A 15,111-nucleotide genomic window follows, 5' to 3' on the forward strand; every position below is an offset into this window, starting at 1 on the left:
GACCACGGACAACCGACATCCGTCCAGAAATCAGGCTTCCAGGGAAGATTGTGAAGGCTTTTAAAAGCCCGGTTGTGGGTCAGAGGTGAAAGCGAGCTGACGAGGACCTCGCTTAAATACTTCGATTGTTTACGAGCGGCTTCATGAAAGCAGATTTTATTTTATTCAGACTTCTTGTTTTAGTCACTTAGAGGAGTTCCCTTACTTTACACAGCTAGAAAATGATCTGAAGATACTCTCTCTACAGCCTTTCTTCCTCATGGTTTGTTATATTTGTATAATAAATCCAACTTGTGGGGTTTTAGGGTCTGAATTTGCATTTTCACCCTCACAAAAGGAACAGCACAACAGGTTGTTATGGGCATAAATGAGCAGAAAACCTGACCATCTCTGAATGTATCATGGTGACGTTTGAGTGTTTGTTTCCGTCTGTCTGCAGGGGGAACTCTGAGGATATACGCCGACAGTCTGAAGCCCAACATCCCCTATAAGACCATCCTGCTCTCCACGAGAGACACGGCCGACTTCGCCGTGGTGGAGGCGCTGGAGAAGTACGGGCTGGAGAAGGAGAACCCCAGAGAGTACTGCATTGCACGGGTAACCACGCTTTCTCCCTCAGCAGCTTTTTACCTACCTCCTCTAAGGATCTCTGCATTTTTAATCCGGCTGTAAACTCACCTCCGTCCTCTCTGATGGTGCCTGAAACATCAAATCTGTGCCGTAAACTAGTTTCAGCTCCTCCAGCTGCAGCATGGAGCTCTAATTGAGGATAATAGCTCTCAGCATCTATTTGTTGTGATTTAATTTGTGTGATATCCACCAGATGGGTTTTTATTCTTTCCCCACTGAACGCGGTCTTGACCCCGACGTCTCATCGGTTAAACACCGTCATCTCTCTGAGTGGCGGTGGAGCGGACGGTCAAGGTCGCCCAAGAACGCAGAAGCGTGGAACGCGCTCTTCACCCGAGTGGCAGATTGAAACTGAACGCTGTTTGGCACAAAAACCTTCAGGAGGAATGCAATTCAATTTCTTCCAGACTGAGTGCTGGGGCAGCAGGGTGTGTAAATGTGAGGGTGAACTTGGTTGCACTCTCATATCTCCCCCATCAGATGGACTCTGGCTACGGCCAGTCCTATGAAATAAGTGCTGCTCCCCAAGCCAGAGACAGAACACACACACACACACACACACACACACACACACACACACACACACACACACACACACACACACATGTGCACACTGTTGAAAGTCGGCTGCAATTTGCTGATGACGGGAGACGTCCTGCAGGTTAGTGAGTTAGTAGGAGCTGGTGTGCTGAGCGTTAACTGTGATGAGACTGAACAGGTGAGGAGCTGAAGGACGGCCATAAACACACAGTCATCTGAAACAGAAGGCACCTGAATGAATAACTCACGACACAGGGCTCCAGACTAACTTTTTGCACTTTTCAACCGCATTGTATTTAACACTGCAGTTTTACAGGTTAATTTATTTTATTTTATTTTATTTATGTATTTGTTTTTTTATTTTATTTATTTTATGTATTTTATTTATTTTATGTATTTTATTTATTTTATTTATTTATTTTTTTTATTTTTATTTGTTATTTTTTATTTGTTATCTATTTATTTATTTACTTACTAACTACTTACTGAAACTTACTGAAAAAGTGTTGGTGCTTAAAGTGCTTCACTGACCTGAAATTTAAACTTAAAACATCTCAAGATAAATTAAATAAAAAGAAAATTGAGATTAAGATTGACAGCTGTCCTGAATGTTTTCCACCTGTGAATAATCTTTCTCTCTGTGGAACCATGGACTCCAGATAGTTTGGAAACGGCCTTATAACCCTTCCCAGGTTGATGGGCAGCAACAGCTGCTTCTCTGAGATCATTGCAGATGTCTTTCCTCCTTGGCATTCCGAAACTTCTGCCTTTATAGAGGTGCTCACACTGACTGATGATCAGTTAATCAGGTGTATTGATCAGCAGCGCCTGCTGAACATCTTCAGTTATATGGAAGCAGAAAGGGTGGACTTCTGTTTTTTCTGGCCTAATTTATCTATTTAAATAAACAAAGACACAAAATATATGTTTTTTTTTTGGGTATCTGTCCTGATACATAAAACGAGTGTACACTTTATTTCTCACATTTTTTCTAAATCAACTCCCAGAGCGGCTTCATTTCAGTAAGAGACGTAAACCTGTAACCTCTCCGGTTCCTGAGAAGTGTTTCATAACATCTTAAAAACAGGATATTCTGTCTTTTTTTTTTTTTTTAAATATACTGATTCCAGGTTGCTCTGTAAACTGATTTATTCTCTGTTCTGTGTTTACAGCAGGATGACAAGTCGAGCAAGGAGGTGATTCTGGATGATTTAGAGTGTCCGCTGCAGATCTTCAGAGACTGGCCTGCTGATCGAGGTGAACACCGTTTAACTCGAGTCCTTCTGTTTGTCGGGGGATAAGTTGCTCTTAGTCGTGTTTGTCTGGCAGTCTAATTGGCCTCCAGCACCCCAGTTGACCACTTTTTAATCCCTAAAAGGAAAACAGCACTACGAAGGTATGTCCGACCAACAGGAAGGGCCAAATCCACAGGCTTCATCTTACTTTTATAGGCTGCTGTCGCCCCCTTCTGCTTCCTGACAGTCATTACAGTTTTATTTTTTACTCGGTCACATTGAGTTCTTTCATTTGTTTAAAGAAAACCTGATGTTTCAGAATAAGATATCGGCACTAAAATGCTTAAAATTGTCTTAGGATGCTCGGAAACAGCTCGTAACTAACCTCAACACTTAAATATCGGGATCATATTCTCCTTCTTATTGTTGTTGTGTTTGTTTTGATTATTTCTTTCTTACATATAGAATCGAAATAGAATAGAAAAATACTTTATTCATCCCCCAATAGGGGAAATTCAAATTAGTCCAGTAGCTCAAAAAATTATAAATATTTACAATGATTGTATATTAACAACAATAATAATACCAATTCTAATAAAAATACTACTACTAACTAATAATAATAAATTATTAAATAAATTAAAAGAAATCAATCAATCAATTTGAACTCAGCTGTATGAACATATCATGCACATACAGCGTTAGATGGACAGATTTGATGCAAACTGCTTGTTCGGTGCTGAAAACGGTGCTTTTCTTGAAATATTTGGAGCTAGAAACTCATTAAAATGTGGAATCCAGTAAAATAAGTGAAGCGTTTCTCCTCTGGGCGGCCATGTGAGCCCACCTTCTATTTTTAATCTGGATTCAGGTATGTTGTGTTTGCAGTTTTGGTTCTAAAAGCTGCTCCTCCTCGCGTTTCAGGAGCGTTGGTTTTCCAGCTGAAGAAGAGGCCTCCCGACTACCAGGGGAGGAAGGGGAGGAAGGTGGACGACAAGGGCCTTAGGGGGAAGGACAGCTCGCTGCCGCCTGAGAAGCTGCCTTACTTGGTGGAGCTCAGTCCAGGTAGAACCACAACACACATGTGCACACCTCGTATTACCTCCGCTGTAACGACAGACTGTGGCCAGCAGGGGGCAGTGCGTCTACAGTGCATTACACTTAGGTTTCGTCTGGTTTCTTTTCTCTGCAGAGGTGAGTGAATCACATGTGGTTATGTTATCATTGCCAGCTGTTCCCATCACGTTGTTTTGGTTTCTTAGTTTGTAAAAAAAAAAAAACCCTGACAGGTGGTCAGAGATCTGGCTGCATTAAGCCGGCATGATCGTGAATGCTGCCTCCTCCTGACTTTAATTCAGCACTCAGCCCGCCATAAGGAGCGCCAGCTTTGCTTTGAATTCTGAAAGCTGCCAAATGAGATTATTTTCACTGAAAGATGCACTTAATGAATGCGTAATTTGCCTTTCAGCTCCTCTGAGGTGATACCTGTGTATGGAAGCTAATTCTTTTCTTTTAGGCACCTTCAGTTAATATCAAAGAATAACCTTGCTATCTATAAAAGTGTTCCTGAAGGGCACTGTCAGCTTTGTTTTGGGAGTTTTCAACTGGTTTGTTATTAAAAAAGATAAATAAATCAGGAAATGATCAGGGTGAGGGACCTCATTGTCCAAAAAGGTAAGATAAAATCCTGGAATGCAGTTGACCATCCAAACATTTCGGGGAGCCCTCCCTGAGCCTTGTTAAATGCAACACGTCCCGCCCTAACAGCTTGTTTCTTGCTTCTGATCCCTCACTCTTTATCGGCCCCTTTTTTTTTGTTTTCCTGTCACATCCTGTCACCTCATTAACTTCTCAGGCCTGATGGTGACCCAAACCCTCAGCTGGGCGAGGTAATGGGTGACCAGTGGGCCTGATCCAGGATATACTAACACCTCTACCTCACGGTCACTCTTTGTGGACCGCGGCCGACATGGAAAACGGATTTGGCGGCTCTGCTAATGAATGGATGCTAAGCTTGTGTGTGTGTGTGTGTGTGTGTGTGTGTGTTTGTCAACAAGAACTCTGGCTTAGAGATGGAATTAACCCGAGCCAGTTGGAGGCGTCTTTACGCTCAGACTGATGTTTCTGGCACCATCAGAGAGGACAAATGTGTTTCCTGGCTGTGTAAAAGCGTGGTGGCTTTGTTTCAGCTTCTCACGGATCCACACAGTCCCGTGCTGGATATCCAGGCTCGCCATCTCCACAGTTTTACGTGCCTCATCAGCTCCACCCATCTGTCTTTGGATGTTACCCTCTGCCCGGAGAACCGTCAGAGCCCTAGTTTCCCCAGATGTTCTGCTGCTTTGTAGCCAAAAACAAATTAGTTGGTGAACCCCTGAAATAACCGGTCCTCGGGTCTCAAACCTCGGGGAAACCCCACCTTTGATGCCAACTCATACCAGAGGAGCCAAGCCTGTTTGTCAGGCCAAAAGCCCCGAGGGAGCCCCACTTAAGCCCCACTTTTGGCACGCACTCGCTTTTGACCCGATTGTATAAACGGGGATATTGTTTTCCACCGAGGATAACGGGCCTTTGACATGTTCGTATGCCTGAATGTCGGCAGTGATGACAAAAAGAGGCAAACGTATCACGTTTTTTAAATTCTCTGATAAAAGCAGCAGTTTTCTAGCCTGGGTGCCAGCCGAACTTAGCCCCGCCCACAAAATTTTTGGTCGGGAAGTTCGGTCTGGCTCTGCTCAGTTGGGAAATCTCTATGCTCGACATCGCGACAGTCGACCCAATCAGATTGCCAGGGCGGGCTTTATACGATGATGGACAGATGATCAACAGGGACATTATCGACTACGTCACTACAGAGCACTTGGTTTGAATTCGTTTGAAACAAACATGGCTGCCGCTGGAGAGCTAGGGTGTGTAGATTCTGCCATCGAGTCTGTTCTACAGGATCTCCACATTGCATTCATTTTGAAAGACGAACAGAGGAACGCGATAAAGGCTTTTATCGATAGAAAAGATGTTTTTGCCATGTGTGTCGCTTAATCTCACATACTACGTTGCTCTGATTGGTTGTAGGTCTATCCAATTGAGCGAAGAGGCATTTTTTTTCTCCTGGTTCGGTTGAAACACGCCCCATACTCAAAACTCTATTGAGCGGTATCAGACTCACATTCTGACTAGAATCGTGAGTATGACGTAGTCAGGCTAGCAGTTTTCACCTCAACATCAAGAATCTTTATTGTCACTATGCAGGCATAATGACATTTAGTTCAGGAGCTCTTGGCTTTGGATACACAAAAGATATAAGGCACACAATGTAAAGATATCTAAATAATATACAAAAGAATAAAAATAGTTAAAGTAAAAAGTTACAGTGCAATCCGATTGTTGTATGACCAAAGACCGACTGATAATCGAGCTCCGTGTGACATGTTAACACGTTAATGATCCTACGTCAGAAGTCGTCTTTGCTGCTCGTTCCGACCCGGCTGGGGGTCTTTTTGGTTTGGCTTTTAAGACCAGGAACACATCTTTGTGTCCTTTTGTGTAAATAATTTATATTAGTTATTAGTTTTAAAGCTCGGGGAGTCGAATTGTCACCGTTCAAATGTCTTAAACACGTGTCTGGTTGTGTGTGTGTGTTTCTGTGTGTGTTTGACTGCTTTCCGTGCACTTAATGGGTTAAACGAGATAAAACTGCATTTTCCTCTTTGCTGCATTTTCACCCTCTGCTATGTGTCTGTTTCTTTTCCACTTTTCTTGCCTGTGCATGTGTCCTTCTGCCTCCGTACCTGCCTGCCTGTCTGCCTTCTGTAGGGCGAGGGAATCACTATGCCTACTACGCCTATCGGCACCCAGAAGGTAAAAATGCACCGCACCTCCTCTGTGTTTGTTGCTGTGGCGTCTGGGTTTGATGCGGGAGGTGCAGCGACCTCCCCCCGTCTCCCCCGTTTGGCTCACGCTGGTTGATCACATCCCCCTTTTTTAATTCTTTTAGCCTCCCTTTGGGCACGGGCAGAAATACTGAGACTAAAATCAGGATTTTAGGTTTCACATCAAAGCTATAAATCCTCCAATTAATGCTAAATGTAAATGTATTTTATTCATACAGCCCTTTACAGACAATCCTTACGATGTACCAAAGTGCTTTACAACAGGTAATAAATAAAGAGAAGAATAAGTAAAAACAATAAAAGAACAGTGAAAGCAATAAAATACAACAAAATCAAATAAGATAAAAGTGTCACTATACTACTGGGTATTAAAATCCTAAATAAGTAGGTTTTTAGCCTAGTTTTTATGGGGTAATGATTTAATTTAATGCTAAATTTCATTATAAATGAGCAACTTTTTGCAAACTCTGACACATTTTGTGGCTTCACGCATGTTTTTATGTCGAGTCACAATCAAACTATCAGTTAATCTGGTTTTAACCTGGTTAAATCAGCTGTTTGAAGCTTGTAACCTTGAGAAAACGTGTCCTCGGGATGATTAATAAGCAGGAAAGACTGAGACGTTTGAGATAATGGTCTAATTAGTCAAGTGTAATCATGAAGCTCATAATTATTCAGCCTTATTGAACTGGTACCAGGAGGATTTTGCCTCTAAAATCTTCCATTAAATTGTTAATAGAGTTGATTTTGTCCTAATGGCTTTGACAGTAGTTTCCCCCAAAGCAGCCATGTTTGATCCCTTTCTCTTCAGTGAGCTAATGTGCCGCTTTGCTTTTACTAAACCCTGCCTACTAATACTCCCCCCCCCACACTCTCTACCAGTTTAGCTGCTGTTATCTGAGTAAATTCTGTGTAACGAGTCGTCTGTGTGCCGGTGAACTCGTGGGAGTGTGAACTCTGCTCATTGAAGGTCTAACTTCGCCTGTGCTCGCTGCTAAAGCCTCAAACTTCTGTGTGTTCAGACGGGTCTGACTCGCGAGATAAACCAAAGCTGTACCGGCTCCAACACAGCATCACCGAGGTGGGCTCCGACTGCACGGAGGACGGAGCCATCCAGGTAACATCTCTGAGGGTTTTAAGCCTCAAAGCAACATCCAAGGGTTTCTGGGTCAGTTTAGGTTTCAGTTTGTCTTAAGTGTCTTTTTTTTAAACTCTTTAAATGGCAAAAAGTTGTAATAAAACCAGACTTTTACCTCCCAGAGGCAGCATCTTGGTTCATCAAATGAAAATAAGATAATAAACTATTAAATAGTTACTTTGTCCAGAGTTTTTATCGATAGTTAATCAGACTTTTTAACCTATTAATCCCTCTGGTTTTCATTTGACCACTTTCACAGTTAACTTTGCTTAATTAAGCAACTTTTGCATCTAATTTTTACGTGTTTTTAACTTCAACTTTGCAGAAAAAGGATCGTTACACGTATTTATTAATGTTCAAACGAGTTGTGTGAGCTGATACAAAGCAGTTAAGGACTCTTTTATCCTCCTGTAAATAATAACAAGTCGTCTTCCCAGGCTTCAGACTGTGTGGTCGTGGTAGTTCGGGCCAGTCGGCCTCGGACGGTTTTTGCTGTCAAAAAATTTGATGGCAAAACGCCTCCACAAGAAGTCGTGTTTAACAACCAGAGACACACTTTTGACCCTCCTTCTGCTTCTCTTTATCTATAAAACTCCCGATGAAGTAGATTTCAGGCGTTTTGGGGTGTTTTTTTAGCTCCGCTGCTGCTGCAGCTAAGTGGGCTACGTCACTGTTAACGACCCTTTCTTTGCTGTAGTAAAGAAACCTGAGAAAAAGGTAGAAAATCGATGCTTCTCACCTTTCCAGGTCATGTTTTCTTGATTAAAAGAAGAGCAACAGTTACTGGAGGCTTTTCTTTGTCACGGTTTGTTTTAAAGCTGCCCGTGTTTGAACCTTCCTCCTCAGCTGCTCGGCCCGGGGATTCTGCCCCACCACTGCAACCTCACGCACAGCGAAGGCATGGTGACGGTGACGCCGCACGGCCCCGACGCCGACACCTTCGTCGACGGGCAGCGCGTCACGGAGACCACGGTGCTGCGGTCCGGCTCCACCCTGCAGTTCGGCTCCACCCACGTCTTCAAGTTTGTGGACCCGATGTTCGACCAGGGAGGGAAGAGGGAGCCGGCCATGATGAGGAGCCGACACAAATCCGGGTGAGCGCGAGGAGAAGGCCGTGTGCATTGTTGGGAACTTAACCTCAGCTTAACCTGGCTAGATTTACGCCCTGGGCGAACCATCCCAACACAACAACATATTTATAAATATTTGTATTATTTTATCATATATAATCTTAAAAACAAGAATGTACAAAAAGATACCACATGTAGCTTACAAAATGCCATGTCACTGTGAATCAGAAGTTATTTAAGTTATTTAAAAACAATCCACAGTCGGGACTTCTTGTTGTGTTGCAAACACAAACTGGACCAGGTTGCCTTTGGGTGAAATTAGTTGCATGACATGATGCCTCAATTCTAATTCTAATTCAGCAAAACTAAAAATCAAACACAGTCGTGGCTAATAGCAACATGTTAGCAAGAGGCTAACAGATAGCCTATAGCCTACGTCACTCAGAAATCTGCATCCCTTTATCTTCTGCCCGTTTCTCCTCTTCTTCTCTTTCTAAACTGGGCACCTGATGGCTTCTTTGGTCTTTTACCATGATGATGATCCATGATGACTCCACATTATTACCTTTTGCTCATCAACCGGAGTCTCGTGACGTAAACAAATTCACGTAGATGACTGCACAGATTTTTTTATTTTACATTTTTCACATAACCCAGTTAATTACATGAAGGTATATATGGGTCTATGCTCATTTTAGGAATGAAATACAGTTTATTTGGATTGGAAGCAGTTTGTGTTGTGTGGCCTGGGATCAGTCTACCCCCCCCCCTTTTTTTTTTTTTTTGCGCCCTGGGCGGTCGCCCACATTGCCCATAGCAAAATCCGGCCCTGCTTAACCTCAAACCCTCTTTTTTACCCTTTTTCTTCCCACTATCTCCTCTCCTCACCCTCAGTTTTCTGAAATATGTGAACATGCACAAAAAGAACGGGGTGTCGTCGTTGATGAAGGGAGGAGAAGATGAGGTTAGGAGTTGGCAGGCGGACCAAGAGATGAACGGAAGGGAAAGATGGAGGCGAGGCTGTTGGGAGGGATGGAGCGAACGGGGAAATGAGAGGAAGAGCGGAGGTCTAGGGTTATGGCAGGCAGGCTGCCCTCTAATCTGATCAGCATGCTGTTGGGTGTGGCCTCCCGCCGGCTGCATTCACAACAAAAAAGAGCTGGAGACTCGAGTGTGTGAGAAAGTTTGGAGTGAGTGAAGGATCAGAAATGAGGATTGTTTAGCTCTTTAAGGAGACCAACGCTGCTGGAAAGACGGAGAAGGCTGTAAGTAAACATCCCTCATTAAGCTTTATGTGTGATTCTGCATAACTTTGTGTTTATGGTTTGGGACCGGCCGGATAAACACAGATTTAGCCTCTTAAATTAGAATATTTAAGGCGTTCCGGTCCCTGTATATTTAAATGTGAGCTCACACGTGTTCCTCCAGGAGTTTTTAAGTCTCACGGTGTGTTTACATTCCAGCCAGAAACTCCCCATCAGGTGATTCTGATTAGGAAGAAGCTGGCCGGTCAGATCAGCCGGTGTGCCGAGCTGAAGCAAAGTTTTCTTTCCCTTAATATCGGGGCAGATTGTGGGAGGTGTTTTACATTCAGTCCCGTGTGTCCCGCAGGGTTTTCCAGGCCTGGAGGAGCTCCAGCTGTTGGGGAAACACTGCAGTCCGGCCGTACTTTGGTGCTTTTACTCTTTAAGTAAATAACTGGTTGTTAAAACAGGATCTTAAGTATTTACTGTGAGTTTGTGTTATTTCTTTGTTTTACTTTGTGTTCCTCTGGGCTCAGAAAGCTTCAGTTTGAGTCCCTCTGAACCAGATGTTTGGGGGTTAACCTTACGTATCTGACAGATATATATCTGCTCTCTCTGGGTTTTTCAGCTTCATGTGATTATAATTAAGGGTTATTTGTGTAAACAAATGAATGATCCTGGACTTCCAGCACAGTTTGAATTCCACTGATATGATAATCTTTAGTTAAGCCAACAGTTTGTACCACTCACGCTCCCTCTACTGTATTTTTTCACGGCTTCAGCACCCAGTTTCTCACTCTGGGAAGCACGTTTTCACTTTTATGGGGTCATATTATGAAAACCTTCCCCTTTTCTCTGCTTCACGGCTTTTATTTGGGTGTCTGAAGTTACTCTGAAGCCACAGAAAGAGTGAAGGTTGGACGTACAGTCGCTGTGTAAGCAGGTGAATTGGTTATAAAAGCTGGTACGGGTCCCGTGTGACGTCTGGGATGCCGATCAGGATAAAGCCGGTATGGAAAATGAAAGTCGAGCTTTTAGTGGCTGAGTCTCTGATTCTGTTGGTGACGTTCGAGGACGGGATCCCAAGACGTAGCCGAGTTGAAGAGGCGGTCCGGTTGTGGTTTTTTTGTTCTCCAGCAGCTGAGTGTGAATCAGCATTTACGAGTCTGAGGCCGCGGTTTGATGCTGGAAAACATATTACGGGGGGAGGCTCCTGCCTGTTTGTGACGGGGGAAACCGAGCTGAGCCAGAAGGTGAAACTCTCACCGACATCCAGAGCAGCGTCTCTGCTCCTGGGTTTCCCTTTCATGCCCATCTGGGCCAACATGGAATCTGTTGGGAGGAATTTTCTATAATCTGGTGCTGGAAAGTGTAATTTAGGAGAAAACCCTGCTTAGCGTGTTTCCACAGCAAGCAGAACAAGACGGAGGGAAGGACTGAGATGTGTCAGGATTGTGCAGCTTCTTTAACTTTTACTAAATGGTGACAAAAACAGGAAATCCACTCAGATTGTGTTTGAATTGGAGCCATCGTCCTCCCGTCAGATGTCCTGTTGAGGAGCGTTTCAGGACACGAGGAGCCGTGCTGCTCTCTGATAGAGTCTGAGACGTCTGCGAGGTGGATTAAAAGCCGCCATCGTTTCGTGGAAGCTGCGTCTCACCGCAGTCTGGGCTGCCTTTCCCGCCTTTTACCCTCCAAACTCGCAGTTTTTAAGACGAGGGTTATTTGGCTCCAGGTTTTTTTGGCAGATGCAGAGATGATCCTGCAAGGAATGAGTTTCGGATCTTTAATCTGCCGCCTTTTAACTTTGTCACGACCACCATTAGCACTTAGCTTCAGACAGGAGTGTAGAAGAGGGGGATCTGGCTTCTGATTATTTGTTTAGTCCAATAAATCTGAAATATTTGATGTCTTTTAATCCCACTTTACATGAAAGTGTTTGTTTAAGATGATGTGTTTCATGTCGCGATGACACTCTTTTGGCTCTGGGGATGAAAGCATCTGTTCAGAGGCTGAAAACACATCTGCAAACGGTTTATACAGAAGTTATCTATTCGAAAACAGTGAAAAAGCAGTAAATAAATCAATTCTGGGAGTGTGCTTTGAATAAAGAGTGGGGTCACGCTGTGAATGGTTTAACCCACTTTGGCTGCCGGTGGTTATTGTGCGAGTGACAAAGAGCTCCCCGTCAATAACTCGGTGAAAATGTTTATTTTGTATCGACGCCCCGCTGTGTCAAACAGGGTGTGAGAAGGAGGAGCCGCTCGCTTCAAACTGACTTCTGTCACACTCGATAGATGTCAAACACGGCGTCCGGGCTTTGCTGCGAGTCGGGACCCCCGGCATGGCCGCTCCACATGTAATTACACGGTTACGCAAGCGTGTGCGCAAAGCAAACTGTCCTCCTGCACATGTTGGCGAGTCATTCGTGTTCTTCCCCGACGGTGCGCTGGATAAGTCTGGGTTTGTGTGTGTTTGTGTGCTCGTTTGGATTAAATCTGAGCTGTTGTCGTTATCGGTGATGAAAAGTCGGCCTCGATTAAACCGCTGAATGTCTGTGTCGCCTGCAGCAGCGTTCCAGAAACCACCTTCGACCTTCACGGGGACGTCCACAGTGGAGCTGCTCTGCCTACCAGCAAGGTACCGAGTGATATCATGCACAGACTCACCCGTTTTATGGGTTTATGATCCACGTTAGATGTCTTTTTTTCTTCATTTTCATGGTAAATTATTCATCCATGTGGTGTGTAACTGTAAAATGTTGGAAAAATGTCACTTTTTTTGTTTCTTTGAGGCAAAATTGATAAGAAAAGCTTCAAAACTTCTTCTTTAATCTATTAAACATGTTAGATTAAAGTTAATGATCCACATTAGATGTAATTTTCCTTCATTTTCATGGAAAATTATTCATCCATGTGGTGTGTAACTGCCTACTTTACAGGTTATGTTTCGTTCCTGCTACTTTACACAAAAGTGAGACAAACACAGTGAATCTGTCATGTTTTAAAGACCAGAAAAAGACTTAGATGGATGCTTTAGGCGGGGAATCCTTTATCAGTTGATAAAATGTTGGAAAAATGTAACTTTTTTTGTTTCTTTAAGACAAAATTGATAAGAAAAGCTTCAAAACTTCTTCTTTAATCTATTAAACGTGTTAGATTAAAGTTAATGATCCACGTTAGATGTCGTTTTTCTTCATTTTCATGGTAAATTATTCATCCATGTGGTGTGTAACTGCTTGCTTTACAGAGTGATTATACAGGTGATGTTTAGTTCCTGCTACTTTACACAAAAGTGAGTCAAACACAGTGAATCTGTCATGTTTTAAAGACCAGAAAAAGACTTTGACGGATGCTTTGTCTTAACTTTAGGTGCTGAATCCTTTATCAGTTGATAAAATGTTGGATTTTTTTTTTACTTTTAATTGTAAAATGCTGTTTTTTCTGTTTCTTTTAAGACAAACTTAATAAGGAAAACTTTACAACCTCGTTTGTTTCCTTTTTTCTGCCTCCTTATTTCCTCTTTATAGTCATTTATAAAACAATAACGGAAGCATTTAATATGCTGTTGTTTGACAAATTGGACTTATTGGAACAGCTGCAGACATTACCATTGAGCCATAACATTATGACCACCAAACTAAAGATTGAATAGGTGGACAGAATTGAATTAACGATGTCCTGCGATGTTAGTGATAGATTTTTAGGGAAATTAGTTTCATCTTCTGTCAGTTAATGTGTTTTAAAAGTGAGTTTTGCTGCAGCTGAATTCCTCTGTGTGCAGAGCTCAGGAAAGCTGGAGATGGAGCGAGGCATGGTGAAACCCATGATCAGAGGAGAGCAGCAGGACAGCAGGTCAGACCCTCCTCACCCCCCTGCCTCGTCCTTACTCCTCCCACTGCTCTGGCCTCCCCTCTCATGGTGTTCACTTGTGTCATCAGGTCTCAGGACATTTCAGCAGAGAGGACGGAGATCTCTCTTCCCGCCGGCATCGAGTTCAGAGACAACTGTGAGTATTTCTCTGCCTCCGTCTGCCCCCGTCTGCCTCCCCTCATCGTGTTGGTGACACAGTCGATGGCTGGAAACTATCGAACCTCCAGCCGGCAGACAGTCTGGAAACGTTTCCTCGCGGCGCAGCTGCTCATTAGTTCCCATGGCTTCCATTTTCACATTCAATTTGAGGCATTGATCCGACTATTTTCCACAGCGTTCGGCTCAGTTGGCGAGAATCGGATTAAATCTTTAAAGCACAGCTTCCCGTCACACCTTTGACTTTACGTTTATATTCTGTAGCCTGATGAGATAAAAGTGAACAAATTAAAGTTGATAAAAAGCCAAATAACTGTTTGAATTGAAGCTTAATTGTCTGTCCTGCCTTAGAAATGCATAAACTGACAAAGTAAACTGATGTGAGAGATGAGTAAAGACAAAACTTAACATACAATATCAAATAGGGCTGTAGCGATACACGAATCTCACGATTCGATACGATTTGATAGGCTTGCATCATTTTCTGAAAAGATTTTAAAGGGACAGTGACATTTTAGTGACATCTTCCATTGACTTGGATTGAATGAATCAAACTGAAAGCATCAATTACACAAGACATGGCTCTGATTGGACAGAGAGAGTCAAAATGAATCTAAGATGCTGTGAGAAAATTTGTTTAATTTATTTCAAACGGCGCGAACGGAAGCTTATCTTTTACTTTTCAGAGCTTTTACCTCTGAAAAGTAAATAAATATCGATAAAATTGCTCAGCCTTAGTATCAAAAAGCGTTGATATCCAAGCAGAATCAGTCAGTCGGGCTTTATTAGGACTCTACTTTCCACAGTTTAAAGGTCTAATTAAAAGAAGCCGTCTCCTCTCCTGACTGATTTCTGACTGCTTTGTGTCTTTTGTTAGATGAATTCAAACTGAACTGTGTTGGTTTTTAGTCGTCCACTTTATCAAAATGAAGTTTCAAACGGCTAAAAATACCTTAAAACGAAGTCTACGGTGAAGCTTTTTGTTTCCCAAAGTCTTTGTAGCTCTGATCTCTTCGTCTTTCTAATACTTGTGTTTGTTGACTTTCCCGGGGCCTTTCTGTGCCTGTATATTTGGCATGGCGTGAGCTCATCTGTTTTTCCAGGCAGAAGAGGGTTTCGGCAGGTCTTAGGAGGGCGGAGAGTCGTTTACCCACAGTGCACTGGGAGGAACCAGTGACGCACATGCACCGTTTATATCCTCATACTCGCTCTGCTCTGATCTTCAGGTTTGCAGAGGAGGGGTGGGGGGGTGTAGTGATGGTGCTGAAGAGCAGCTGCAACCAGTTTGACATCAAAACCTTCCCAGAGAATCCTTCCACAGCGAGGCGTGTGGTTT

General features: G+C 43.2%; 1 protein-coding gene across 19 annotated transcripts in view; it reads left to right on the forward strand.

The window, feature by feature from the left end:
- Window positions 1-15,111, forward strand: part of afdna (afadin, adherens junction formation factor a) — a 104,852-nt gene that overhangs the window by 37,492 nt on the left and 52,249 nt on the right. For 15 of the 19 annotated variants that reach the window (XM_075458713.1, XM_075458719.1, XM_075458721.1 and 12 more), the window contains exons 6-14: window positions 440-597; window positions 2,343-2,427; window positions 3,330-3,470; window positions 6,219-6,263; window positions 7,318-7,412; window positions 8,280-8,527; window positions 12,318-12,387; window positions 13,531-13,601; window positions 13,688-13,755. In XM_075458713.1, coding sequence (XP_075314828.1) covers window positions 440-597; window positions 2,343-2,427; window positions 3,330-3,470; window positions 6,219-6,263; window positions 7,318-7,412; window positions 8,280-8,527; window positions 12,318-12,387; window positions 13,531-13,601; window positions 13,688-13,755 — 981 coding nt within the window. The remainder of the gene's footprint in view (window positions 1-439; window positions 598-2,342; window positions 2,428-3,329; window positions 3,471-6,218; window positions 6,264-7,317; window positions 7,413-8,279; window positions 8,528-12,317; window positions 12,388-13,530; window positions 13,602-13,687; window positions 13,756-15,111) is intronic. The other 4 variants (XM_075458718.1, XM_075458726.1, XM_075458727.1 and 1 more) reach the window with 1 other exon arrangement.

Source organism: Odontesthes bonariensis, chromosome 24 (genome assembly GCF_027942865.1).
Source record: "Odontesthes bonariensis isolate fOdoBon6 chromosome 24, fOdoBon6.hap1, whole genome shotgun sequence".
Lineage (NCBI taxonomy): Eukaryota > Metazoa > Chordata > Actinopteri > Atheriniformes > Atherinopsidae > Odontesthes > Odontesthes bonariensis.